General features: G+C 37.7%; 1 protein-coding gene across 5 annotated transcripts in view; it reads right to left on the bottom strand.

Moving 5' to 3' along the window:
• The window catches only part of LOC127659387 (protein diaphanous homolog 2-like), a 609,426-nt gene that overhangs the window by 376,667 nt on the left and 205,949 nt on the right, over positions 1–26,810 (bottom strand). For 4 of the 5 annotated variants that reach the window (XM_052149176.1, XM_052149179.1, XM_052149177.1 and 1 more), the window contains 7 exons: positions 25,038–25,148; positions 22,014–22,126; positions 15,722–15,838; positions 11,363–11,481; positions 10,195–10,259; positions 8,460–8,564; positions 3,229–3,291 (listed from right to left, as the gene is read on the bottom strand). In XM_052149176.1, the coding sequence (XP_052005136.1) occupies positions 3,229–3,291; positions 8,460–8,564; positions 10,195–10,259; positions 11,363–11,481; positions 15,722–15,838; positions 22,014–22,126; positions 25,038–25,148 (693 nt within the window). The remainder of the gene's footprint in view (positions 1–3,228; positions 3,292–8,459; positions 8,565–10,194; positions 10,260–11,362; positions 11,482–15,721; positions 15,839–22,013; positions 22,127–25,037; positions 25,149–26,810) is intronic. The other variant, XM_052149180.1, reaches the window with a different exon arrangement.

Below are 26,810 nucleotides of genomic sequence, written 5' to 3'. Positions count from 1 at the left end.
TAGGAGCATCATGCAGGAAGCTGAGTCCGCTTGATGAGTGCCCTGTCCCATGATTATGTGTCTGTCAATCTCCGGTCCATTGTGGCCCTTTTTCACTTTTAAGTTTAATGCAAGAGAATTGCAGTAAATTAGCTGCTTAATTAAAGCACCGTCATTTCTGGTTTGCTTTGTACCACTGTGGCCGCCTGTGGCACGCTGCAGACCCTCCAGCCACAATTCTGGAATCTTAATCAGCATCAGTAACACACTTGCTATGATCCTTATTCTCTTTAAACAATAATATCCTTAGTTTAGACCAATTTTACAAGAAAAAAACACATTTTACAAAGGAAATGTCTCAATTAAGACTGTTATACCCTCATTTACTATTTTGGCTGGGGGACGCATCACACGAATGATAACTTATGTGAGATTTCGTAACACTCAATATGGCGGCTGAAGAAATGGAAGTCCCTCCTTTCAGTATAAAGAGCCAATTTTCGAGTTAGGGATTCTCCAATCAGGATTTAACATCCAATACCAATCTTTTTATATATATATATATATATATATATATATATATATATATATATATATACACTCACCTAAAGGATTATTAGGAACACCATACTAATACTGTGTTTGACCCCTTTCGCCTTCAGAACTGCCTTAATTCTACGTGGCATTGATTCAACAAGGTGCTGAAAGCATTCTTTAGAAATGTTGGCCCATATTGATAGGATAGCATCTTGCAGTTGATGGAGATTTGTGGGATGCACATCCAGGGCACGAAGCTCCTGTTCCATCACATCCCAAATATGCTCTATTGGGTTGAGATCTGGTGACTGTGGGGGCCATTTTAGTACAGTGAACTCATTGTCATGTTCAAGAAACCAATTTGAAATGATTCGAGCTTTGTGACATGGTGCATTATCCTGCTGGAAGTAGCCATCAGAGGATGGGTACATGGTGGCCATAAAGGGATGGACATGGTCAGAAACAATGCTCAGGTAGGCCGTGGCATTTAAACGATGCCCAATTGGCACTAAGGGGCCTAAAGTGTGCCAAGAAAACTTCCCCCACACCATTACACCACCACCACCAGCCTGCACAGTGGTAACAAGGCATGATGGATCCATATTCTCATTCTGTTTACGCCAAATTCTGACTCTACCATCTGAATGTCTCAACAGAAATCGAGACTCATCAGGACCAGGCAACATTTTTCCAGTCTTCAACTGTCCAATTTTGGTGAGCTCTTGCAAATTGTAGCCTCTTTTTCCTATTTGTAGTGGAGATGAGTGGTACCCAGTGGGGTCTTCTGCTGTTGTAGCCCATCCGCCTCAAGGTTGTGCATGTTGTGGCTTCACAAATGCTTTGCTGCATACCTCGGTTGTAACGAGTGGTTATTTCAGGCAAAGTTGCTCTTCTATCAGCTTGAATCAGTCGGCCCGTTCTCCTCTGACCTCTACCATCAACAAGGCATTTTCGCCCACAGGACTGCCGCATACTGGATGTTTTTCCCTTTTCACACCATTCTTTGTAAACCCTAGAAATGGTTGTGCGTGAAAATCCCAGTAACTGAGCAGATTGTGAAATACTCAGTCCGGCCCGTCTGGCACCAACAACCATGCCACGCTCAAAATTGCTTAAATCACCTTTCTTTCCCATTCTGACATTCAGTTTGGAGTTCAGGAGATTGTCTTGACCAGGACCACACCCCTAAATGCATTGAAGCAACTGCCATTTGATTGGTTGATTAGATAATTGCATTAATGAGAAACTGAACAGGTGTTCCTAATAATCCTTTAGGTGAGTGTGTATATATATATAATGGTCTGATTAACTTTCTGCTCAATTTCACTGTTAACTGAATTTCTATAGTTGTTGCATAGTTTTTGCTGTCAAAAATACTGTTGGTTGGTTGAATAATTAAATAAACACAAAATATTCAAAAGTAATCTAAGCCTTAAAAACAAGTATGCTTATACAAACTATTCTTTACTGTATATAAGATAGTCCTAAAGAACGAGGCTTTATGTCAAACTAAAGTTGAACTGATAACCCATTGGTTTAATTAAACAAAGTGAAAGTTTTGGTTTGTCACTATTTCATTCAATAATTGTGTATTTTATTCAATATAGCATTATATTATAGTATCTAAATATTGTATATAGATTTATTATATGTACATTCCATCCTTTTAATTTTGTTGGATGTTGGTAATATTAGCTCTGCTTTCATTTGTGGACGCTGGGATTGTAATAAGGGCGAACCGCTTGAGATTGGAGGAAGAGCACATGTTTCACCCTACAGGTGCTACATTTAATGCTGTATTCTCAGCAATCATTTAATAAAGATGTTTGAATCATACCCAATCTTTTATTCTGCATTATTATTATGACACCTGTGCCTGGCGTAGACTGAGAAGCTTCTACCGCAGATGATAATAAAACCGGTTTGTGCAGGAAGCACCGGTGTAGTGTACATAAAGTGCTTAGTGCACGTAAGCTCACAGAACCAAACTCTGAGCACTTCTGTTACTCTAAGCATGAGATGGAGTTGTGGAGCACAGAACAGCTCTGAAAACACTGTAATAATGCTTAATATAGACTGGACAGAGCAGTCCAGATAAACTTTGAAGCGAGCAGACCATTTATTTAATTAAATTGCAGCCCTTTTCGATTTAATAATCACATATGGTCATTTCACGATTACAATTTTATTTAGATGAATTGTGCAGCCCTAATAGGAACAGTCAGAGTTTGGGTAATTAACTAGGGCCAACACACATTAAACCATCCCCATCTGTGATGAGCAAGAGGAAAATTCCATCTTCTGAGGATTATAAAACTTAGTTAAATGTTGAATGCAAGGATGGGGTTTAATTTTGCCCTAGAGCAAAGTGTTCAGCATCATATACATTCAGCAATCTGGCATCACTGGTAGGCATTAGAAACATTACAATTCACAGTTTGAAGATTCTATTTGGCAGGAGTCACCATCAAAAGCTGTTTATATGCTGGATATGAGGGAAGGATTATGGCCTAATTGTGCAGCATGCATTTGTAATGAATGATTACACAGCATCTTTTGAAACAATACAGCAAATCAAGGCACTGGCTGATCACTGAGAGGTAAAGGCTTTGATCAACCTGTTAGAAGGTATAAAATGCAGATTTTCTTGCGATGCTGGCGGTGGCGGCATTGGGCATGCTAGGAGAAAGAGAGGGGGGAGAGAACACCCACCTTGTTGTTTCTTTCACTGATGCATTTCTCTGCCTCTTTTAGCTTGTCTCTCTCACTAGTCAACTGGACAGGTGAGGACCAGACAGACAGATAAACAGAAAGAAAGAGCAAAAGTAAGGCAATGAAAGATGCTGTTTAGCGTCAGAGAACAAATTCTATAGATGTAATAGGCAGATAAAAGAAAAGAATGTGAGCCAAAGTTTACTCACTAATGCTGAAGTTACAAGGTCAAATAGCAGTAACACTTTGATAAAAGGGACAGGAAGTATTTGGATGCAAGCAGCTCACTGAAAATACTATGCTTGCCTACTAATGAAGCAGTACAGAGATTCATTAGTGGTTGTTGAGAGCCACTTGCTTATGGAAAGGTTTACACTACGTGAATCCATAAATTAAGAACATCATTGAACAACCTTTCACAGTTTCAGCTTCGAACATAATTGGCTCCGGTTATTTTCCTGCTGATTGTATTGAATACTGTCCATTTTAAAAGCAACAAACAAGGTGCAACAGAACAAGGTGCAACAGAACAAGGATCGAGAATGATGTAACTTGTTCACTGTGCAGCCAATGCAGCTTTTTGTGCTTTTGAATGGCTTTACGGTCTCTTTTGGAATCCTGTTCTTTCAAGTCATTTCATATCATCACCATCATTCCACCGCTTTAAGGCACACCCAATGAATTTAGTGCAAGCACTTAGATTCAGCAAAGCTTTGCTCCTGCTTTGAACTCGCTATGAGCAACCTCTTTTCAAAAAGTAAAGGGGGGAAAATATCATCTTAACAGCCTCTTTTTATTCAGAGGGAGCATACTCCACTGCCTCTGAAATACACTTATATGGTGCAGTTTCCCCATATTACATAGGGCAGAATCAAATATTAAAGACATGAAGATGGATATTTACATGGTGAAGAACGCTGAAAGAACTTTGATCCGGTTTTAAATGCTGTCCTTGCTTGTATAGTTTAGCAAGCTTTTATTTTGTTGTTTTACTTTTTTGGTATATTTTATTTATTTTTCTATAGACAGAAAAGAACAGAACATAAGGCGCCTGTCAGTCAGTCAAGAACAACAAAAGCATCTTATTCTGCATGATCACTTTTTCAAAGAGAAAGAGTGAGAGACAGAGGAATAGAGACACACGAATGGTGTAATGCACTGCATCTCAAACGAATCAGTCTGTAAATGTGAATGGTTGGGTTTCTGCCCTGTTACTGGCCATGGCAACAACACAAGGCACAGGGCACATGGCAACCAGCTCCGTGACTCTAGAGTAGTGCTGTTGTTATGGGCATCATTACCTCTGGACTCTCTGCCTAATCCAGCCAAGCAGTGGCAATAAGGCACTGACCCAGCCCTGAGCTTTCTGAAACCAATCAGGATGCTGCGAAAGAGATTACTACCCGAGTATCACTTGAGCTCTGAATTATTAAGTGAGCTACCTTTTGATTCCTCACCTCTGACTCCATTCCCTTTCACTTGAATGGCAAAGAGAGGAGGGGGAGTGGTAAGATCCCTGTAGATGTGTTGCATTGTGTTGGTTTTAACGTGAAGTAATTAATAACTCCAAACAAATCAAGAGAGGGAAAGGATCAAACTTCCACCTCAAAATAAAGGCATCATGCTGCAACAGAACCTATTAATATGTTATTTAAAACTGTGCAGGGAAGAACATCTGAGCAAGGGGCCTTATAATGAATGCCCTTTCCTAAACTTTTATAAATAATTTATATTTTATGTATGTACATTATTATTTTATTCTTTATATTTTATATTCAGTCTGTACAAATTTTCTGCAGTGCAGCTTTGATGAGCTAAGAAGCCTATTATTTTCACATGGGCTGTTGCATTGGTTCTTCTGAAAAATGGCTTTATTCAATCAGGAGTTGATCTGCTGATAAGCATGTCTTTGCTGTCATTTCTTTGTTGTCCTTGAACCACGGTCACCATGATGGTACAATAACATGAACATTTTAAGATGACATTCATTCTTTTCTCTTTAAATAGATGTAAAAATATAACCTACCGAGGCTTATTTTAGAGACAATGATTATCATAGAGAAGTAAAATATTGAGGAAGAGATGAATCATTAAATAGAAATTAGGTTTTGCAGTGCTTGGTTTTAGCTTATTAGATTTGTGACTGTTAAATTAAATTAAATTATTAATTAAAAATATGTACATAAAATGAAAAAAAATTATAGTAAAATAAAGCAAAATAAAATAAAAATACAGGGGTCTTGATTTCATAAAGGACTGTGTTAAGAAACCAAGTTTTAACTCATTTGTACCTGACACCACAAAACAAGTCAAAAGCTAGTGTGGCTGAGCACATTTTCCACTAGTCAGTTTTCATGGTGATGTTTCTTGTACCCCCAACCTGACAACTTTCTGAAACTGTAGAGGGATAAGAGTTTTACACTGCATGTCTAATAAAGGGTACAAATTTTCAGCATTGCGCATGACAACCTACAATTTATATCCCTTTTAGATGTGCCAACACACCCACGGGATGAGTAGAACACTCTAATGCTAATATGCTGGTTCCTCTTTAGTGAGTACATTATATGTTCTCCAGCAGAAGCAGACGTGTGTTGATGCATCAATGTTTTGGAGCCAGCGCTTTGAAAGTGCCTTCAGAGCACACGCTTAGAAAGAGTATGTCTCCAGGGCTCCAATCCGCTACTCTACCTGTTAATGTGCTGGAGAGGACTAAGCTTCAAAAAGATGGGGATCACTGTGCAGGAAGACTCAAGGTTATTATAGGTTTGAATTTTCTATTAGATTTATTTTAATTTGTATTTTATTTTCAAATTCCATTAAATAAACTAAACATAACTTTCATTCGTTTTTACTATTTTTTTTATTGTGTGTGTGTGTGTGTAATCTAGTTTCAGTTTAGTTTCTCAATACATTTAGTTTAAGTTTTAGTATTTTATATGAATGCATTATTTGTTTTTATTTACTTCATAACATTTCTCAGTGGTAGCTCAGCGGTTAAGGCTCTGGGTTACTGACCGAAAGGTCGGGGGTTCAAGCCCCAGCACCGCCAAGATGCTACTGTTGGGCCCTTGACCCTATCTACTCCAGGGGCGCTGTTTCATGGCTGACCCTGCGCTCTGACCCCAGCTTAGTTGGGATATGTGAAAACAACTGCATTTCACTGGCCCTGTACCTGTACCCTGCATCAACAACAAAAACTAAAATACATGTGCGGTCATTTGTATTCTATTTTAGTTAGATCAGGACCCATAAAAATGCATTTTAGACAGTTTTTTTTATTGTTATGTTATTTCAGTGAATGGAAATACAGTAATTGTACACTATGTAGATTCCGTCTTAGTTTCTGTTAATGGTAATAATAACACTAGTAAGACACCATTTCTACATTGCACCGCAACAGCTTTAGGCTGTCTAAACTGGATGCGTAAAAGTGAACGTTCTAAAAAGATGACAATCAAGGATAATCATCTGTTAGTTGTAGCAGCAAGTGTGTACAGCAAGTCAGAAAAAGAACTGTTGGCATGATGGGATGCGATGGTCACTTCCAGTGTAAAATGTGAGGGACTCTGCTCTTTGTCCAGTATAGACAAGGTGTGAGTGAGACCCAAAAAAACAACTGGCCTATGAGGAAGTTGAAGAAAGAAAAGGAGAAGTGAGTAAGTTAGCAGTCATTAATGGGGCTGTGGCTCCCTTGGGTGGGTGGGGGTAGGGGAGCTCATGTGGCATGGCTCAGCATGGACAGTGCAGAAAAAGAGGGATGATGGTGACTGATGAGGAGCAAAACACAGGGAGGCCTGGGCTCATGAATATGTGTAGGAGTTGAGAGCGTGATGGACGAGGCAGATGTAGGAAAGGAGGGAGGCCGAGTGGGTAACGTGGCGTGATTTGGCTCTCGGGGCAGATGAAGTGAGGACTGCACACAAATGAAGTTCTGGGCTCAGAAAAGATTCGTTTCACATGGGGAGGAATGGCCCATTCCAGCTCCGCCTTCACTAATGAGCCCATTTGGTGAATCTGTAAGGATGAATGGTAGTCCAAGCTGCCAGAGACCTTGGCAGGAACTTGTGGAGGGTTGGGGGTCAATAGTGCTTGATGATGCAAGTAAACAAACATGAAGACAATGTGCAAAATTTTACACCTTAAAAATATTTATGGAAAACTATTTACACCATGGATAACGTTTTGTATTCTTTATTATTTTATTTTTTTTCTATAAAACTCTATAAGCTAGCAAACTAGCTAGCATTTTTTTATTTATTTTGTCCCAAGGCAGCACTAAAATCTAAAATGTTTCAAATTGGTTTAAGTAGGAAATAGCAGTACTTTTATTAGAGAAGGTCTGTGGGTTTTTCTTGATAACAATGATGTGAGAGCCACAAACGTAACGCAATCCCTCATACAGTTCATACAATAGCTAGGAACAGGCTGCAATGGAGCAATTGAGAAAAATAAAATCCAACAATTTGAGGAGGAGATTGGCCTCTTATTAAATCATACAATCCCCCAAGTCTTAAAATACCCACTTAGAGCACTGCTGCATTCATGATGAAGGATAAAAAGGATTCAATTTGGTCAAATTAGCTGAGTTCTCCCTTAGCCACCACATTAGCCGTTACATTACGATTTGAAGGAGACAGAGAAAAACTGCTTCATATGACCGCACAACACACAAAAATAAGCAAAAGTGATCCTAATGTGCTTGTAAAGCTCAATTCCAGGGCATCTGATGAGAGTCACTGAGTGGAGGAATTAAGATTTAAGGAGCTTTAATGATGGATAGAAATAATTTACTGCCTAGTGGTCTAATAGCCATTGGAGAATAGTTGTGCGGAATGGGAAGGCAGCCTGGAAACTCAAGTGGGTGTGTTGCTTCATGGATCTGTAGGATAATGGGCTCTTCTGAGGCACGATGTGAACCACAAAGCTCTCAAGAGAGAAGATAAAAGAGGCCTCAGAGGATTTGAGGACAGAAATAAAGAACAAATCACTTTTCTGCTATAACCAAAGCCAATGGAAGGCTAATCTATGCATGTTAAAGGTGAACACATGGGATACAAGTGTTGGTGGTAGCTTTCTTCAGTGTTTTGATACCCAGAGTACAGAGCTGTAGATCGGGCACACCAACGGGGTTGCTCAAGGGGAGTGCAGAGCCAAAGGTTTTTTTTTTTCAAAGGACCTAAAGTGGTGATGAAGAGAAAGACCATGTGTATTAGGCTATTCAGTGTTACCTGGGCCTGTAGGGTGTTGATCTGGGCCTCCAACCCTTTAATTTTCTCCTCCTGTTTCTGCAGCTCAGCCTGTGCTTCCTGCCGTGCGCTGAACTCCTCGTCGAACTGCAGACAGTAACACATTGATGTAATGTCTCTGCAGAGACTATCAACCACAGGACACATCAACACCCTAATCATGTCTCACTTTGCCTTTTATAAGTACAATCACAATAATCATCCTCATCATCATATTGATCCGGGGTAGGCGTAAAAAGGCTTAAGCACAACATACTTTTGAATGTCTTTGCAATAGATTAAATGCATTAAAAAAACATTAAACCAAGTGGCATTCATTTTAAAGATATATTGCATTAATCACATAAAACAATGGATCAGAAAAGTGAAAATAGTTAAGAAAAAAGTATAATTTGTTTGCAGAAGACACTTGGTTTAATATTTTGTTTCAAATGCAATTAAATGCATACATTTTTGAGTGTAACTTCAGTGTCCAAAAGTACCCACATACTATTGGGGGCCACAGGACGCCTGAACAATGTTTGAAGACTTATAGGGCTTTTCAACTGCACGGTACATCTCGACTCTACTTGATCAAGGACCACAACAGCCGGAGTGGTTCAAACAATAGAAAGTGGAAGTGGTTCGACCAAATGGACGTTATCTATGGCAATAGACCGGCAAGCAATGGGAGGTAGAGTGCCCTGGACTTGGCCACTGCGTTGTTGGGAGTCCACGATGGACGATGGTATGTTTTGTTATGTTAACTCTATATTCTGCATGAAAGATTCACTTTATTTAGTTGACCAGCTACTGGAAAGCTTGCTTCTAAAACAACCAGGCCAATTTAACTGTTACACTTGTGTAAAATCACCATGCAACAACTGCTTTATGCAGCACAATGAGCTAGAAGCTAACAGCTAGTGGTCATGTTTTTGTTTATGGTCAGTAATGTTTATGCCGCATTTAAGATGATGTCACAGCAGTAGAGGTGGCGCAACTATGACGATCATCCTATAATCCCACCCACGTTGAGGCGGCACTAAACTGCAGTGGAAATGCAAGCTCAGATAAGTAAAGCAAGCAGTGTCGAGTCGAATCGAACCGTAACGTGCGGTTGAAAATTGCCATTACTCTGTAATTAAATTGCAAGCCTCAGATGTCTGGCTGACAATTAGCGAAGTTTGACAGGAAACTGTGTATGGGTTGTTACATTTAAATTACAATTATGCATTTGGCAGATGCTTTTCTCCAAAGCGACTGACAGTGACCTTCTTACAGGGAAAATCCACCCGGAGCAACCTGGAGTTAAGTTCCTTGCTCAAGGACCAATTTGACAACCTTCTGCTTACCAGTTCTGTGCTTTAGCGCACTATGCCACCACCACTCTAGTTCTTGGCTTCACTGACAACACCAGTTAGTGTTAGCACAGCATCTAAATTAAGCTCCAGAGGAAGCATTTAAATTCAAAGATTACAATATAGTAAGTCTGGGGCTCTAATACTATTTGAAACGGTGCCTGTAAATATCTTAAAGTGTTCCCAGTATGGCACAAACAAGCTTGCAGATTGGAGCATCAGTATTGATTCTGCTTGCACTGATACAGATCATGTTACACTGCTGCCAGCTATTGATCAAGCAAGAGCAATTATTGCGCTGTCTCAAGGCTCATGGGAGTTTGGTGACAGCAGGTCAGCTGCATACCAATGGCTGAACTCATGGTGATTAATAGACTCACCTTTTTGGAGAATTCATCTGCTCTCTGCTCACTCTCTTCCACTTTGGCTTTATCTACACACTGATCTGTCATACACAAGCAGGCGTGTACATGCAAAGACAAAAAACAAATGCATACACAAATTACACAGAGCATTGTTAGGATGATGCTTCCACATCAGATTCCACATCAGACACAGACTGAAGACAATGAAAAGAACAAAAAGGAGAGAAAACAATAATAAAATCAAATAAAATGAACCTGTCAGTGTCTCTAGAGATTTGTATTCTGTTCCGGAGGTTTGAGATGTAAATTTAAAAATGGCACCCAGCAAAATTTGTTTTCAACTCATTAAAATAAGGGAGGAAGTGAGAAACCTAACAGATTTGTTTTTATTATTATTTATCTATTTATTTTTATCTGCAGTTGGATCTGGAAATATTTCTTTTTGTTGACAAGTTATTGAAGTGTTAATGACAAATACAAAAGAGGAGCAGAGAAAAAAAAAAAAAAACATCACCGAAATTGTGTCCAAGAAGTGGATGACAAAGAAGATGGTGACAAATTGGTGACAAAATGTAAACATATAATTTTTGTATTAAAACAAGTGATAAATGAGTAGAAATACAAACCACAACTACTGAAGTTGAGTTGCATTTATAAAAAGTGACATGCCAGCCCGGCTACACAGATAATGTTTTATTTATGCAAAATAAGTGTGCATCGTCTTATGTGTGAGTGCAGGTGTTTCAGACCGGACTCTCAAGGGGACCAAGGGACGATAATTAGATCTACTCCAGGAAATCACAAAGTTTTATCAACTGCAGTTGTGTCTCCTTCAGCACTACATGATTTCACACTTATGTAAGACAGAATATAGTCTGAACCCTTGCAAGACAATAATCATATTGTCAAAATCCTTTTAAGCCCCAAAAAGTCTTTGCATGGAATTCATTGCTGTGATATAACTCAATAAAGTTCTCTCACTTTTACCTAAAGCTTGTTAAAGAAACATGAAACTCATTTTATCCATTCTGAAACGTTTTGGCCTCTTTATCCGATGACCATGAACAGAATTCAATAGTCTGGAAAAATTAGTTGCACCAATGAATAATAACTTATGAGGAAGTGCAGACTGCAAAGACGTTTTCTGCCTAATAAAAGTGAAAGGCACACTTGGGTGACTTACCAATGAGGTGACTGAAGTCTACATCTAGCCTCTCTCTGTAGCCAAAATCAGGGTCCATGCCACTGCGGTGGAGGATGATTTGGGACACACACTCCTCTATTACCTTGTAATACTGAGGCCTGGAATAAAACCGAGTGTGTGTGCAAATGCACACATACACACACAAAACATGAGTGAGGAGGCAGAGTATAACAAGAGACAAAACTGTTAACTTCATATAAAATACTGTCTCGTCCATTCCTGTAAGAACTGTAAATAAATCATTTGGTAAGACATATATTGTAATGATATTTCACGCCACTGAATTAAGACTTCCTTCACTACATAATGAAATCACTAACGGCAAACGTGCAGCCGGAGACTGGCTCTGTGACTTTGTCCACTCAAGGTGAAGACAAACCAACTCTGTGCCTACACGCATTCCCCTATAATTTGCAATCATCTTAGGCAATTAAGGGCACCAATAAAACCTGAGTCGCAAATCTAATCAGTGTAATCTGTGTAATTAGTTGCACAATGGCAGGGAAAAACATGGTCTTGTGTTTGTAGGGGTGACAATGACGGGACTGGGAGGTAAATGGGTCTGGGACTAGACTCTGCCACAGAGCTTAGCGTGTGACCTTTTCCAAGTTATATTACCAAATTTAATTGCGAGTGACATTTAACAAATACAATGTCGACTTAAGCCGAGCTCCGAAGTGGCAAATAATTATCTTCCAAGCATGACCTTGAATGTCTCTTTGTAGGTATTCAATTTTCCTCCAAGAAATGTGTCGTCCCATTCTCTTGGCTTCCCTTTACAAAACAGGCTTTCTGAATTTTAATGAACAAGCATGGCTTTAAAAATGTCTTGGTGCGAAATAATTATGTCACAACTCATAGTTAATGTCACTTAATTCTAGAGCATTATATTTTGCTAATCTCCAAACAATCTTGTTTGATAAACAATATTTGCTGCAAAGTATTTAAGCTAATGGACAAATGCAAGTTTGTTGACCCAAGGTAATAAACTATGCAACAACAGAGGTGTCCTTTTGCTTATGTTAAAGGGATAGTACACCCAAAAATGAAAATTATCTCATCATTTACTCACCCTCATACCATTCCATATGTGTATGACTTTCTTTTTTCTGCTGAACACAAACAAAGATTTTTAGAAAAATATTTCAGCTCTGTAGGTCCATACAGAGCTGAAAGGTCCAATGCAAGTAAATGGTGGACAGAAAGGTTAAAGCGCCAAAAAGCACATAAGGGCAGCATTAAAGTAATCCATATGACTTCATTGGTTAAATCCATATCTTCAGAAATGATATGATCAATATCAATCAGGTCCTCTTTTCCTATAAATTATCCTCCCTGCCCAGTAGGTGGTGATATGCATGAAGAATGCAAATCGGCAAAAACAAAAGAACAAAGTGAATGTGGAGATTGAAAAAACCATCATATCGCTTCTGAAGAAATGGATTTAACCACTGGAGTTGTATGGATTAATTTTATGCTGCCTTTATATGCGTTTGGACCTTCAAAGTTTTAATATCCATTCACTTGCATTGTATGGACCTACAAAGCTGATATATTCTTCTAAAAATATTTGTTTGTGTTCAGCAGAAGAAAGAAAGTCCTACACATCTGGAATGGCATGAGATAATTTTCATTTTAGGGTGAACTATCCTTTTAAGGATCCACATTTTCTTTCTTTGCTACTCTTGACCTGTATGCTATTGAGAATATTAGACAAAATCTTGCAGGTGGTCTCCGATCAGTATAATCTCCTTTAATGTATTACAATGTATTTCTATAAATTCTAAAACAGACGAGCAGAATTATAGACACAAAGAAAGATGTGTCTCTTGTCTTAACCTTTGAATGTGGGATCCAATGTAGTTATAATAAACCTGCTATTAAGATATTAACTATAATTGGATGTTTCTCTAATCTCAATGACAAATAACATATTAAAATAACAATATTCAAACAATTTTCTTTTTCAAGACCTTGCTGTAAGAGACATGGCAGCAATGTGTAATAAGCGTGAAGAGGGGGCGGATGGGGTGCTTAACACTGATACGGCTGCGAATGTCACCGAGCCTGGCTTAGTGGCAAGGCCGTAAGCTTACGCCTGTCACTGATGTACACTATATCATTATCTCAATAAGCCTTTCTATTTTCTCAGCGTCCTGGCTACCACAACTGCTGCATGTTGGATAAAACCAGGAAGAAGAAGACTGACCCAGAACTGTCAGACCCCACCAGAGGAGACTGCATATGTCCCACTCAACCAATCCTTCTTTCCTTTTCTCTCTCGGCCTGGCACTCACTGCTTGCCTCTCATCTCCCATCCAACCCCTGCACCACACTGCCCATCTAATCTTCACATCAGTCATGGCCAAAAGTAGACGTGCTCCATATACACTCCCTCTGATCTACCCTCTGTTTGTGAGTCTTCAAGAATTATTTGCAAGCCTCCTCCACTGCTCCAAAAAGTGGTAAAAATAAAGAAAAGAAAGAATGTTTGGCAAACTGTTATTAACTCGCTTTTTTATTGTATTCAATATAATTTTAAAATAAGTTTCTTTAACAAATTCAGGGTTAACTGTCCTTTCAAATGACTAAGGACAGAATATGGGACAGATAATTAGTTGAAGATAGAGCTGCCTATTGTGTGATCCCTCTCGAAACCAATTAATAAATAATTTCAAGGATTTATTTTATTTGAGAAAAACTGTCTATAAGAGAAGTATTAACATACAGGTAAGTGTGTGTTATTAAACAAATTGAGGGAAAACTTTGCTTACAAATGACCAAGGACAATTAAGGATAAAGGTGGCTGGTTGTTTTAGTGGAATTAAAGAACAACTTTAAATCAAACAGTGTGATTTATCATCATGGACAGCTCTCCTTTATTGCTGCCTTTGATCATGGCGCACACCCCCAACTCCTATGAACAAGACAGTCATTGTTGACTTATGCCGACTAAAGTGGAGAGGTGCCATGAACCCATCCTTCCCTCCCTGTCCTTTGAGACCTAGCCATCAAAGCTTGCAGTGATCTCAAGGGATCCCTTTAATCTAAAATTATTGTCATACAATTTCTCAACCAGCCAATCCAATCTACATAAAACGATTTGCCAGGTTCAAAAGCAACCAGAGCAATCAGTAATGAGAAGTTTATGTAGAGGCCAAGTAATAGAGATGTATTTGAAACAACAAACGGATACATATTTTTTTTAAGAGTATCTTTAATAAGCAAATTAATTTTTAATCCATGTTTGTAGTGATCTTGCTTTCAATGTTAAAGATGCAGGGGCGGGAGGGATGATGCTGAACAAGAATCTGCCATGCAATTTCCTTAACATGTTTTCTACTTCTCACTTTCTCCAACAAGTGAGAGAATGCATTATTCATGGCTCAAAGTGAGCCGCAACATGTCTATGGTAAGTTCCCTCCATCTCATCGCTTCGCTCTTCCCTCTTTATTAAATATTTTACCTCAACAACAGGTCTGATGCAACAGTGAACTGATTTGATCAGTGCAATTTCCGTTCAATGTTCAGTGTTTCTTTGCCTTGAAAATAAAATAATTTAAATAATAAATAAATGAATTCATAAATAAATAAAAACATCATCATTAAAAAAAAAAAGCATTTTCTTTACTTGAGGTTTTTGAAGAAGGCCTGGCTTCTAGCATGCTAAAGGGTAAATTGTTTGTGATAATAAATTAGGCAGATTTGATTCTCTCCAGTTATGACCATAAGACATCAGCATTAGCCTATGCCTCTCAATAATAAAATAAAAGAGGACTCCTTCAAACGGTTGATCCAATATTGTTTTAGTAAACCAGCTATTAAAATACTAACTATAATCTCTGATCTCATTGACAAATAGCATTAAAATAATCAAATAAATATTCATATTCATACAATTAGCTTTTTTAATATTTAAAAACAAATATTTAATTTTCAAGTACTAAATGACTGGAAGAAAAACAACTAACTTGCTGGCAATGCTCAATGCTAATTTTAAAACAACTTTTGGTATGTCTTTCAAGTAATTGGACATTAGTCATTTTATTTATATATTAATATACATGGTTCATTCAACAGGGTTTATGGTCTAAATTCACATCTAATTTTCACAAACCATGTTTTCCCAGAGTTTTTTGTCCACTGAAAAAATGAAACAATCAATACCCAGGTGCACAACTGCACAACATATTATACAGAGTGTAATTCATTTGCATAAAATAAATATAGTGTTTACAATGATTAATATTTATAAAATCTGAGAAAAGTATGAACAGACAAGTAGGTGTGTTCCCATGACACTTATATAATTGATATAATATAGATGACTGCACTTACCTGATATAATAATCATTCCTGATGAGCAGCAGGTGCTGGAGGATGGACAGAAAGTAAGATTCTGAACCCGTGTCTTTCACCATGTTGGACAGGAGATGATACACCTCACCCATGTCAGTAAACAGGAGGTTAAGGAAATGTTTTGCTTGATTGCCATTGTGAAAATACAGAACATAAAACATCTATATTGAGAAAATTTACAAAAACGTACAGACTTTTAGAACCTTTAGTGAGTGGATGATAATATAAAAGCATTTATAGGCAATACAACTGATATCTAAAGGTGCTAGGCCTTCTCCTTTGCTTGTGTAAATTCAGGTTGAGGGCCGGGTTAGAGGGTGAGTCTAACACGAGCCAATTCTGCCTCCATTTTTAGTTGTCTTTAGGGATCTAATTTGCTAACATGAGAAACCACGAGACTTTGAAAAAATAGTGACAGAGAAAAACTACCACAAGTTCATAACACTCTGCCAGTTCACACCCTGGCCCTGGATATGAATAAAATGAAAATGATTTAAGTTTTATTATTTAGAGCCATGAAAAATGGATTAGGTCACTTTCTTTTTCTTTTCTTTTCATTTTCCAAATATTTTAAGATTGAAATCTAATCCTCAATTTCTCTTGCTTGTCTCCAAAACATAAAATAGGCACTCTTAATCTTGCAAAATATGATGATTAAGTGTCCAGAATATCTTCTCCCAAAGGAGAATCTTTTGATGTCTAAATAGATTTTTACATCAAATAGCCATAATTGGCTCTTTTGTTTCTCTGTCTCTTATTATTATTATTATTATTATTATTGACTTACCCCCACCCCCAGTCTCCATTATGTCTAATTGAGTGAAATGGATCGCAAGTAAATATAAGTTATATATAGCACTCACCAAATGTTACTATTAATGTCCCTACAATGCAGTACATCTCAATAAATAAAATAAAAAATCATATGTAAAATGACATGTATAAAAATAGTAGGCTTTTTGGCAACTATGAAGCGTCTCCTGTGGATACAGTATACAGTATAACTTATTTAAAGAGCATGAAAACACCAAATGCACCTGTTTGTAAAAACTGGAACAAATACACCTGTTTGTAAAAACTGGAACAAAATAAGTCAGCAGGGGGTTGTGCTGCAATGAGATGAGGCGGTTGAAAAATTGATCATTACACATACTGTACATTTTGACAGTGTCTGCAAAAATATTTACAAGCTGACTGCAGGGTGATACATTTCATGGGTTGGAACACTCCTGTAGCATGAGCAGCCACATTCATTCCTTACTTTCTTAGCAATGGGAGAAAAATCAGAAAAGCACATAAGCAAATAAGACTCCATTTTAGAGGAAACACTAAAAGGCACAGTTTTGTCTCTGTCTCCGTTTAATTAAAAATGTAGTATATTTCTCAATATTTTAAAGAATATTGACATTGTACAAACATTTATTAAACTCGGTTTTCTGGTAACACACTCATCTTAAAATGGGTTGCATGTATTTCACTTCCTGCTACTGCACTGCTATGCAACTGTCCTTTCAGAAAACTAAGCCAACATAGCACTGCTGCACATTTTTTAATTCACGTATATCATTTCAGTTATTCATTGTGAGTGCATCCCATGTTCTGTCAACTCAATATGAGAATGCATGCATCTTCAGAGCATTACGTCTGATAACCCAGGTGATCTGATAATTTGAATTATTTTCTCCACACTTTGGAACCTGCAAAAAGTACTAGAGAGCCGTTCTCTATATTATGTAGGGCCACACATATGCACTCAGAGAGATGCTGTGTGTATTTGTATTTTTGGCATGTTTGTAGTAATATACTGGTGGGGAAGGTGATGCGTAAACATGAGCTGGATCAGCATTGAAATGAGCCATACAAAAGACACAGGGGGATGGTGGATCAATCACATTGCAATTAATATTCAACAGCTATCTGAATTCAGTGACCAGACCTGAAGTGGACCAGTGCTATAAGTCGAGTGCTATAATTATAAACAATTTTCCATAAGTTAATATTAATAAGGCAACCAAAGAGAAAACAAAAAGGGTAAGATTTGAAAAGGTTTGGTGTTCGGACAGAGAAGATGGGGGAAAGAAGTAGTGAGGAAAAAAAGCAAGGCTGTTGCTTAGACACACGCATATTGCATAAGGCACTTAAAGATCAATGCCAAATTGTCCTGAGAGACAAATGTTGTGTCTTTTACTCAGTTGGCTGCTCACAAAAATCATTAGTCCAAAGAGCCTGAACTAAAACTCTGGCTTTTCCATCATTTCAGCAGAGTCTCCCCTCTGAGAGCTAATAGAAAGAGGGTGAAATGATGATTTTTCTCTTTAATTAGTGCTGGGTGATGTGGCTTTTTGAATATTGTCTTTGAACGCTATTGAATAAACACCTCAATATATATTTATGTTTCCCTGAAACAGTGGTACCAAACAGATTAACCATAATTTCAACCAAACAGTCATGGCAGACTAGTAGATTCAAAATGCTTAAGGAATGTTCTAGGTTAAATCTAGGTTCAATACAAGTTGAGGCTCAATCGACTGTGTTTGTGGCATAATGCTAATTACAGGGCTTGAATGCAAGTGAATTTCAAATTTTCTCCAGGTTGGACTCAGTAATGCAGGGCTGATGAACACTGGTATATTTTCTGTTTTTCCTGTGGCCCTTCACAACTGAATTAAAGACGGCATTGCATGACTTTATGATGTCCTGTTTTGTGATATGATTGTATATCCAGGCTCTGTGACTCATCAGACATGCTGCACTATATTGGAGTCTGGAGGTAGAACAGTAATTAAAACTGACTGGAACTACCTGTGTATTAAAGGGTTTAAAACGCATGCATTCCAGGCACAGTATGTGAGTGGAATGGCAACAATTCCCCAAATCAATTATAAATGTATATTTCCTTATATGTCTACGTACAAAAACATTAAATAAAAATAAAATGTAGGTTGAATGAAATACTATGATTTTTCTACACTTACACTGGCATTTGGGGGGTCTCTGTTTTCCTCCATCTACGGGTGGGGAGTGGGTTTGTGGCAGAGCACTTGTGTGAAGTCCGTTGACAGGGGGAGCATGTGTCGAGTGCAGGGGAACAGTGAGAAAGAGAGATAGGCATATAGAAAGAGCAAGGGAGTAGCACTGCTTCTCAGGTCTTGATCAGCTTGATTCTGATCACATTAACCGCATTATTATACATGAGACCGCCCAATAATTCACAAATTAGCTTTCCAGGGGGTCTCCGGTTAAATTCAGGGGGTCTGTGACCTCCCTAGACCCCAGTAATTCACACCATGTGACCACTTTCTGAAATACAAGCTTTTGCATCTTTTAAATATTTTAAAGATTTCAAATCTACCTCTTTCTGCTGCATTTGCTGAGCTGTTTCATCTTTAAAAGTAAATTGCATAAATGACGGCACTGGAATAAATTCCAGTTGGCAACTGCAAAGTAAAAAGTATTAACACATTTTAGTGTTGAGTTTTAGGTCATTAAAATTTCTATTTAATGTGGGACATATAGCTATTATCTACTGTTGAGATGGTGATGCATTAGATTAGAATGATAATATGATAATTCAAAATATTTAATAGGGGAGAGAGACATCTGACCTTCACATTTTCTTCCAAATGTGAACGGATATTATCGTGTTTTCTGGACAAGATTTTTAAGATTCCACAACAAACCTTTGGTCGAGACAATCACTCGCGTTCTCCTTAGCTGTCATTCATTTTCAGTAATTGCCAGTTGAGTTACAAAATAAGGAGCTGAGACAAAAGCATTAGGCTTGGGATCGATGCCTTTTTACATATCGATAATCTAAAGATTTTCTGCTTTAGATTCAGGTGCTGCGAACGGCTTCAGTAAATGTTATATTGGCCCCTTGTGGTCTCCAAAATCTATTACGTCAGACTACATTGAATGGAATGCAACTGGCAGTGAATTGAATGCACATAAATTAGGCATCTAATTTAAATGTCGAATGTATCGATAAAATAATGTGCCGATCAATAATTGATATATTGATATATCATGACATCCCTAACGAGTATGTATTAGAAGGCAAGCTCAACTCAATAGAATACTAAGAGTCAAAGTGAAAGTAACCCTCGGACAGGAGGTCCAATATAGCCCAAGTGCCACTACTCTGTATTGCTTACTCGATACATTTGACTTTTTTCTTTTATCACATCTGTCCTTTATGCCAGTAGTGTTTAACACTGCTTAACACATGGTGAATTCTTGCTGTATTATGGTCAGGTGTTGCGCTCATGATGGAACATTAGTAAAGCGCTCTTGGAGCGAGAGAAAACAACAACACTCCAATGAAAACAATAAAATAAAAAATACAGCTCCTCGCTCCAGGCAAAATGATGCCACTCCACTCTGCTCACATATTGTGATTCCAGGCAATTGTTGATTCAGTTACGGAGACTTAACCCACTCACACTTGCACCTGGTCTTTAGGAAACTTAACAGAGAAATACAAAGTGTATTACAATCATTGTGATATTGTTGACGATTTCATATCGCCAGCAAAATCATCTTTGAATATATTTAAGTATTTGATATATCACCCAGCCATGTACATGCACTGGCGGCCAACATTTGGAATAATTTATTTAGCTGTTTCAGAAGTAAATTGGTACTTTAGTTCACCAAAGCGGCATTCAACTGATCACAAAGTATAATCAGGACATTACTGATGTAAAAAACAGCATCATAACTATTTAAAAAAAAAAGTAATTGTTGATCAAATCTAGACAGGCCCCATTTCCAGCAACCAGCACTGCAAAATCTTATCCTTGAGTAATTGTACTAAATTGCTAATTTGGTAGTAGAAATATCAAACACAGGTGAAAGCTATTTGCTTTGTTAAATGAAGCTTAACATTGTCTTTGGGATTATTCTTGAGTTGCCACAGTATGCAATAGACTGGCATGCCTTAAGGTCAATATTAGGTCAAAAACTACAAAAAAGAAACAGCTTTCTGTAGAAACTCATCTGTAAATCATTGTTTTGAGGAATGAAGACTATACAATTCTTGAAATGGCCAAAAAACTGAAGATTTCATACCAATGTGTACTCTACAGTCATGTGGAAGGCCAGATGTCCAACTAAACAAGAGGATAAGTACATCAGAGTCTCTAGTTTGAGAAATAGATGCCTCACATGTCCTTAGCTAATAGCTTCATTGAATTCTACCTGCTCAACACCAGTTTCATGTACAACAGTAAAGAGAAGACTAAGGTGTGATGGCCTTATGGGAAGAATTGCAAAGAAAAATACACTTTTGAAACAGAAAAACAAAAAGAAAATGTTTGAGTGGGCAAAGAAACACAGATATTGGACAACAGATAATTGGAAAAGAGTGTTATGGATCTTAAACCCATTGAGCTTTTGTTGGATCAGCTAGACTGTAAGGTGCTTGAGAAGTGCTCGACAACCAACAAGACAGCCACATCTATAGCATGTGCTACAGGAAGCGTGAGGTGAAATGTCACCTGAGTATCTGGACAAACTGACAGCTAGAATGCCAAGGATCTGCAAAGCTGTCACGTGGAGTATTTTTTGATGAGAACTCTTTGAAGTAGTTTAAGTATTCTGAACATTTTGTAATTTATCATGTTATTAATGTCCTGAAAATATATTTTGATCAGTTAAATGCCACTTTGGTGAATAAAAGTACCAATTTCTTTCCATAAGAGCAAAAATCTGTACATTATTCCAAATTTTGACCGCCAGTGTACATGCACAAACAACTAAATCAGATATTAAACAGTGCTATAAATATGTTCCGGTTGTTCGCAAATTCAACCAATGGTTTTAGCAACTTGATAAATAGAACTATGAGGATACATACAAATCTAGAAAACTACAACGTACATAGCTGAGGTTTGATGGGTCAGATGCAAATGTAGAAAAAGGGTGAAAGTAAAATTAGTATAGTTTCTCTGCAGATTTGAAGGGTGAATGACACAGAGAGGAGAAGTGAAAGTAAGGGTTGCTTCTCTGTGTTTCTAGAATGTCAGTATAATGAACTCAGGGCCATGTTGCTCGGATATGTGTGTGGTGCGTGCATGTATTGATGTGAAGAGGTTTGTTTACCACCAGCATTGCCAGAGGCTGGACTGGAATTGAAAAAAAAATCTGATTCTCAAAATCCCTTTCGAATGAACTGGGGTCTTGGCTTTAGACCTGCAAGCCAGCTTAGAGCCGCCCTCATGGCTGTTCAGTATGGCTGCATGTACAGGCAAAACAGCAGTAAAAAGGATATTCCATTTCGGCACGGATGTCATCAAATCGGTGTGACAGCTCGATGGAATCCTCCTCCTTATTTTCATTAAACACCTTCAGCTGAATGTCAAGCTCCTCAGTCTCTTTAAGTTCCTGTAATTATAGTGGGTCTTATGAGAAGAATGAATGTGTGATGAACACATGTCTTCATATAATAGAAATATGACATGCAATAATAACAGTAGCCTGTTGTAGTTGGACATAATGTGAATCAGAAATAATGTTAGTTGGATTTTTAGGACAACTCTAATGCACCTCCTTGTATCTGACCCACTGTAAATGGATGAAATAATGTACAGATAGATGTGCTTTAAATTCTATATTTGTTGACTAAAATGCAAACTCAGAACAAGCTAAAAATATAGGTTTATAGCTGGTTTAAATTGTAATAATGCCCTTAAATATCCTCTAAACATGTAAAATGCAATGATTTTTATGCTATGATAAATACTCTGGAATCAAGGTATGTTATTTTCTCATTTCCTTTTATTATTATTATTATTACTACTGACATTGATGTGTCTATGCTCTATGCAATTTCTTCACATCTAAGATAATAAAAATATGATACAATTATTGTATCACAACTGATATACAGATAAAAGTCCCAGCTGATTCCCCACACTTACACAGGTGTCAATTAAAACTGCAAGTCTAATTAAGGTTGTATGGAGCAGAGTAAATCTGTTTTTCTATGGTACACAGATTGTCTTGCTATCTATACCTTCAAAATACACTGATCAGCCACAACATTAAATCCACCTGCCTAATATTGTGTAGGTCCCCCTAGTGCAACCAAAACAGCGCCAGCCCGCATCTCAGAATAGCATTCTGAGGTGCTATTCTTCTCACCACAATTGTAAAGAACGGTTATCTGAGGTACCGTAACATTGTAAGTTTGAACCAGTCTGGCCATTTTCCGCAGACCTCTCTCACCAATAAGGCATTTCTGTCCACAGAACTGCCGCTCACTGGATGTTTTTTGTTTTTGGTACCATTCTGATTAAACTCTAGAGACTGTTGTGCGTGAAAATCCCAGGAGATCAGCAGTTACAGAAATACTTAAACCAGCCCGTCTGGCACCAACAATTATGCCACGGTCCAAATCACTGAGATCACATTTGGTTGATATGAACATTAACTGAAGCTCCTGACCCGTATCTGAATGATTTTATACACTGCAGCCACATGATTGGCTGATTAGATAAGGCTAGATGGGCTAGTTTGAGTATATCTGTAACTGCTGATCTCCTGGAATTTTCACATGCAACAGTCTCTAGAATTTACTCAGAATGGTGCCAAAAAAAAAAAAACATCCAGTGAGCGGCATGTTGAAGGTATAGATAACAAGACAATCTGTGCACCATAGAAAAACAGATTGACTCTGTTCAGTACAACCCTAATTAGACTTGCAGTTTTAATTGGCACCTGTGTACAACTGTGGTGAGAATAATAAATCTCAAAATGCTATTCTGAGATGCGGGTTGGTGCTGTTTTGGTGCCATGAGGGGGACCTACATGATATTAGACAGGTGGTTTTAATCTTATGGCTGATTGGTGTATGTAAGATATACAGAGGGTTTAGAGTGAGACTGAAAAAGAGAATAAAAGTGGTGCATCTTACAACACCACTATATCTCAGTGCTGGTGTAGTTTATGGACGGTGAAAACCCAAATTTAACCCAATTTCTGTAGTAATCAATCGGAGCATCGTACTTTAGGCATGCCATCTGTCTTACAGTAGCAGCCAATCAGAGAATAAGAGCCTTTGCACTGCCGCAGTAGGAGGTAAGACTAACTTGCTCTCTCGTTACCTCTCTATTTCTTTCTCTCACAAACTCTACATCTCCAGAAATGTGTATTTTCATTTAATCAGACACTATTATCTATCTCTCCTTGAGGATTTGGTGGATCTCATTTTTCATTCACTTTTGTTTATTTCCCTTTGCACTTGCCATTTTAAGGATGCTAAAACCTGCAAACTCATTATTCACAATTAGAGAACAATGTCATATTTAATTGTCCTATAAAACATTCAAATACATTATTCATAAATTACGATAAGCTCATCATATGTGGGGGTAGATTGAGATAATTATAATTATTGCAGCAATAATATGAGGAGCAGACAAAATGACTTGAGGAAAAAGAGTGAGGAATTGCCCACATAAATGAGATGGTGAGTGATGTGCTGGCCTGGTTGCTGGCTTTGAGGCAATGCAGAGCACAGATCAGTGCACTGATTGATAATGATGTGTGAGGGGGATGATCTTTATGAAAAAAATTGTGCCATTAGAGAGGACATCAAAGAGGGCACATTTCAGCAATTTTCCACAGTTTAGTTCATTTGTTCAAAAGTTTGCAGTTGTTTTTTATCATTATTTATATAGCTTCCATGATTTATATAACATAATTTTATCATAGCTTTCACTGATGTCCTCTAACAATGTCCTCTGGGGGTGTTAGTGGTTTGCTAGGAATTTTTTTTTTAGGTTACAAACTGCTAATTACATGGGTATTATGCTATAATTGTGTTATATGACAACATTTCTAGTGTCCCATAATTCAAATTAAAAAACTGTGTACAGTATAAAAATCATTACGTCTATGGAGAGTCCTCATAATGATAGTTGCACCAGGATTCGTATATATTTTTATACTGTACGAACTATAGATTCTATCCCTTAACCCAACCCCTAAACCTAAACCTAACCCTCACAAAAAACGTTCGGCATTTTTACATTTTCATATAATCATCGTTTAGTGTGTTTTTTTTTTTTTAAGCAATTTGAATTATGGGGACACTAGAAATGTCCTCATATACCACATTTATAGCATAATACCCTTGTAATTACCAGTTTGTAACCTTAAAATAAAGTCCTCGTAAACCACCGCGTGTGCGTGCGTGTGTGTGTATAAAATATGGAAATATGTATATTTATATATACTACACAATCACTACACAATCTTTGGAGAAAGAATAGGCATCAAGTGTCAAACTTACTGGTAGGATCTTCTTGAGGCCACAGCGCAGGAACTCATTTCGTAAGTGCATCCTGAAGTCTAAATCATCCGGGAAGGTAACGAGGGCATTGATCAGCTGCATGCAGGCCACCTGCATTTGCACACACGCACAAGCACAAGCACGCACACACACAAACACACACACACACACACACACCATTTAATACAAGCATATTCCAAGAATTATCCCTCTGGCTGCAACTGATTAAAATGCAGTACCCCTGTAACAGCCTCTTATTCATTCTGCTATATTCCATCAAGAAAATCAATATATCACATTACATAAAATAAAATGAATATATGAGGATGGAATGAGGCACTGGAAGGACTAGAAGAGGATAAGGGTAAAATGGAGGGGAAAGATGTGAGCAGAATAGGAGAGCTTTCAAGAGTGGGGAGGTAGAACATCAGGTCTGGCTGAACAGATGTGTATTTCTAATTGATTTATCAGATCAGGGCAGAGGGCAAGGAGGAGTGCTGATGGTTCTTAACAGGCTATAAGGTGGCTCCAGGGAGCCAGGCCAGGATGAGAAGGAATGCTCTTCACTTGGCTGATCGATGCTGAGTGTAAAGATCCCTCTTGATTGACATGTGAAGAGTTTTCATACACCATTACCAGCTCTGGCCTGGGATTAGGTGTTTTTCTGCAGGTTTTATTTGCTTGCATGTTTTTATTAGCCAGCTGAAGCTCTGACATTCTGATATGTGTTTTTGGAGCTTGACAGCCACAATCACGATCCCTCATCCTTGTGTTTCATAGATGAAAAATACTTGATTAGAACAAGGACGGTGAGTAAATGATGGCAGAAATAAAACATTTTGGGGAAGCTATTATAAATTAGCATTGTCCCTTTAGCAGTATCACTTTACAAGCATATTGGAATTATTTAAATGTTTAATGTATTTATGTAACACAGGAAGTACACAGAAAACATCAGAACAATGTAGTACTAGTGGTTCATTGAGAATTGTATTTTTTTAATGAAGACTGAAACTTTACATTCTTCAACAAAAAAGTGCATATTCAAGTTCAAGTTCATATTTTAAAAAAATTTGTATTTAAATAAAAACTTGAAATGTGATTTTATCAAAAGTTTTTTCTTATTTCAAAGGGGAACGTGGCCAAAAAAATTAAGAACCACTGCAGTAGGCAGTGAGTTCTGTGAAAAAAGGCATGTGCTTGGCTATTCTCCCCAACAAAGCCAAAACACAGTAACTACGCCAACACTAAAACTGAAAAAAAGAAAAATTAAGAAATGGCTTTAAAGTTTTTTGTATGTCCAGCCAAATGTGGTTTTAAAATAGTCTAAATTTGTTTTTGCTTAATATGACCATAGCTGAGCCAAACCCATCTGTTACAGGATGGATTAAATGTGTAGTTACTGCATTGTGTCTTTGCAAGGCAGTATAGGTACCAAGAAAGTTCTCCTTCGTGGTTAAAATATAGTTGTTTAACAACACCTGAGAAAGTAGTTTTCATGGTTGTTGATTGACAACATTGTTAGGGTCAGGACAATGGCAACATGGCAAATACAGTATATCCAGGAAATGTATTTACACTGCACACCTACATACCACTAGAATACACTTTCCCAACAGTTGAGAAGTTATACATTTAATTCACTATAAGCAGCATTAAGACGCTATTCAGCAGGACAATGCAATGGCAGGATGCTCGGGCTCAGAAGCAGCCCATTGCTTTAGAGCTAGTCAAATTAGGTACCACCGCATCGTTCTTGGTACCAGCTTTGTC

The sequence above is a fragment of the Xyrauchen texanus genome, chromosome 19 (assembly GCF_025860055.1).
Source record: "Xyrauchen texanus isolate HMW12.3.18 chromosome 19, RBS_HiC_50CHRs, whole genome shotgun sequence".
Lineage (NCBI taxonomy): Eukaryota > Metazoa > Chordata > Actinopteri > Cypriniformes > Catostomidae > Xyrauchen > Xyrauchen texanus.
This window is presented reverse-complemented; position numbering and strand designations above follow the sequence as displayed.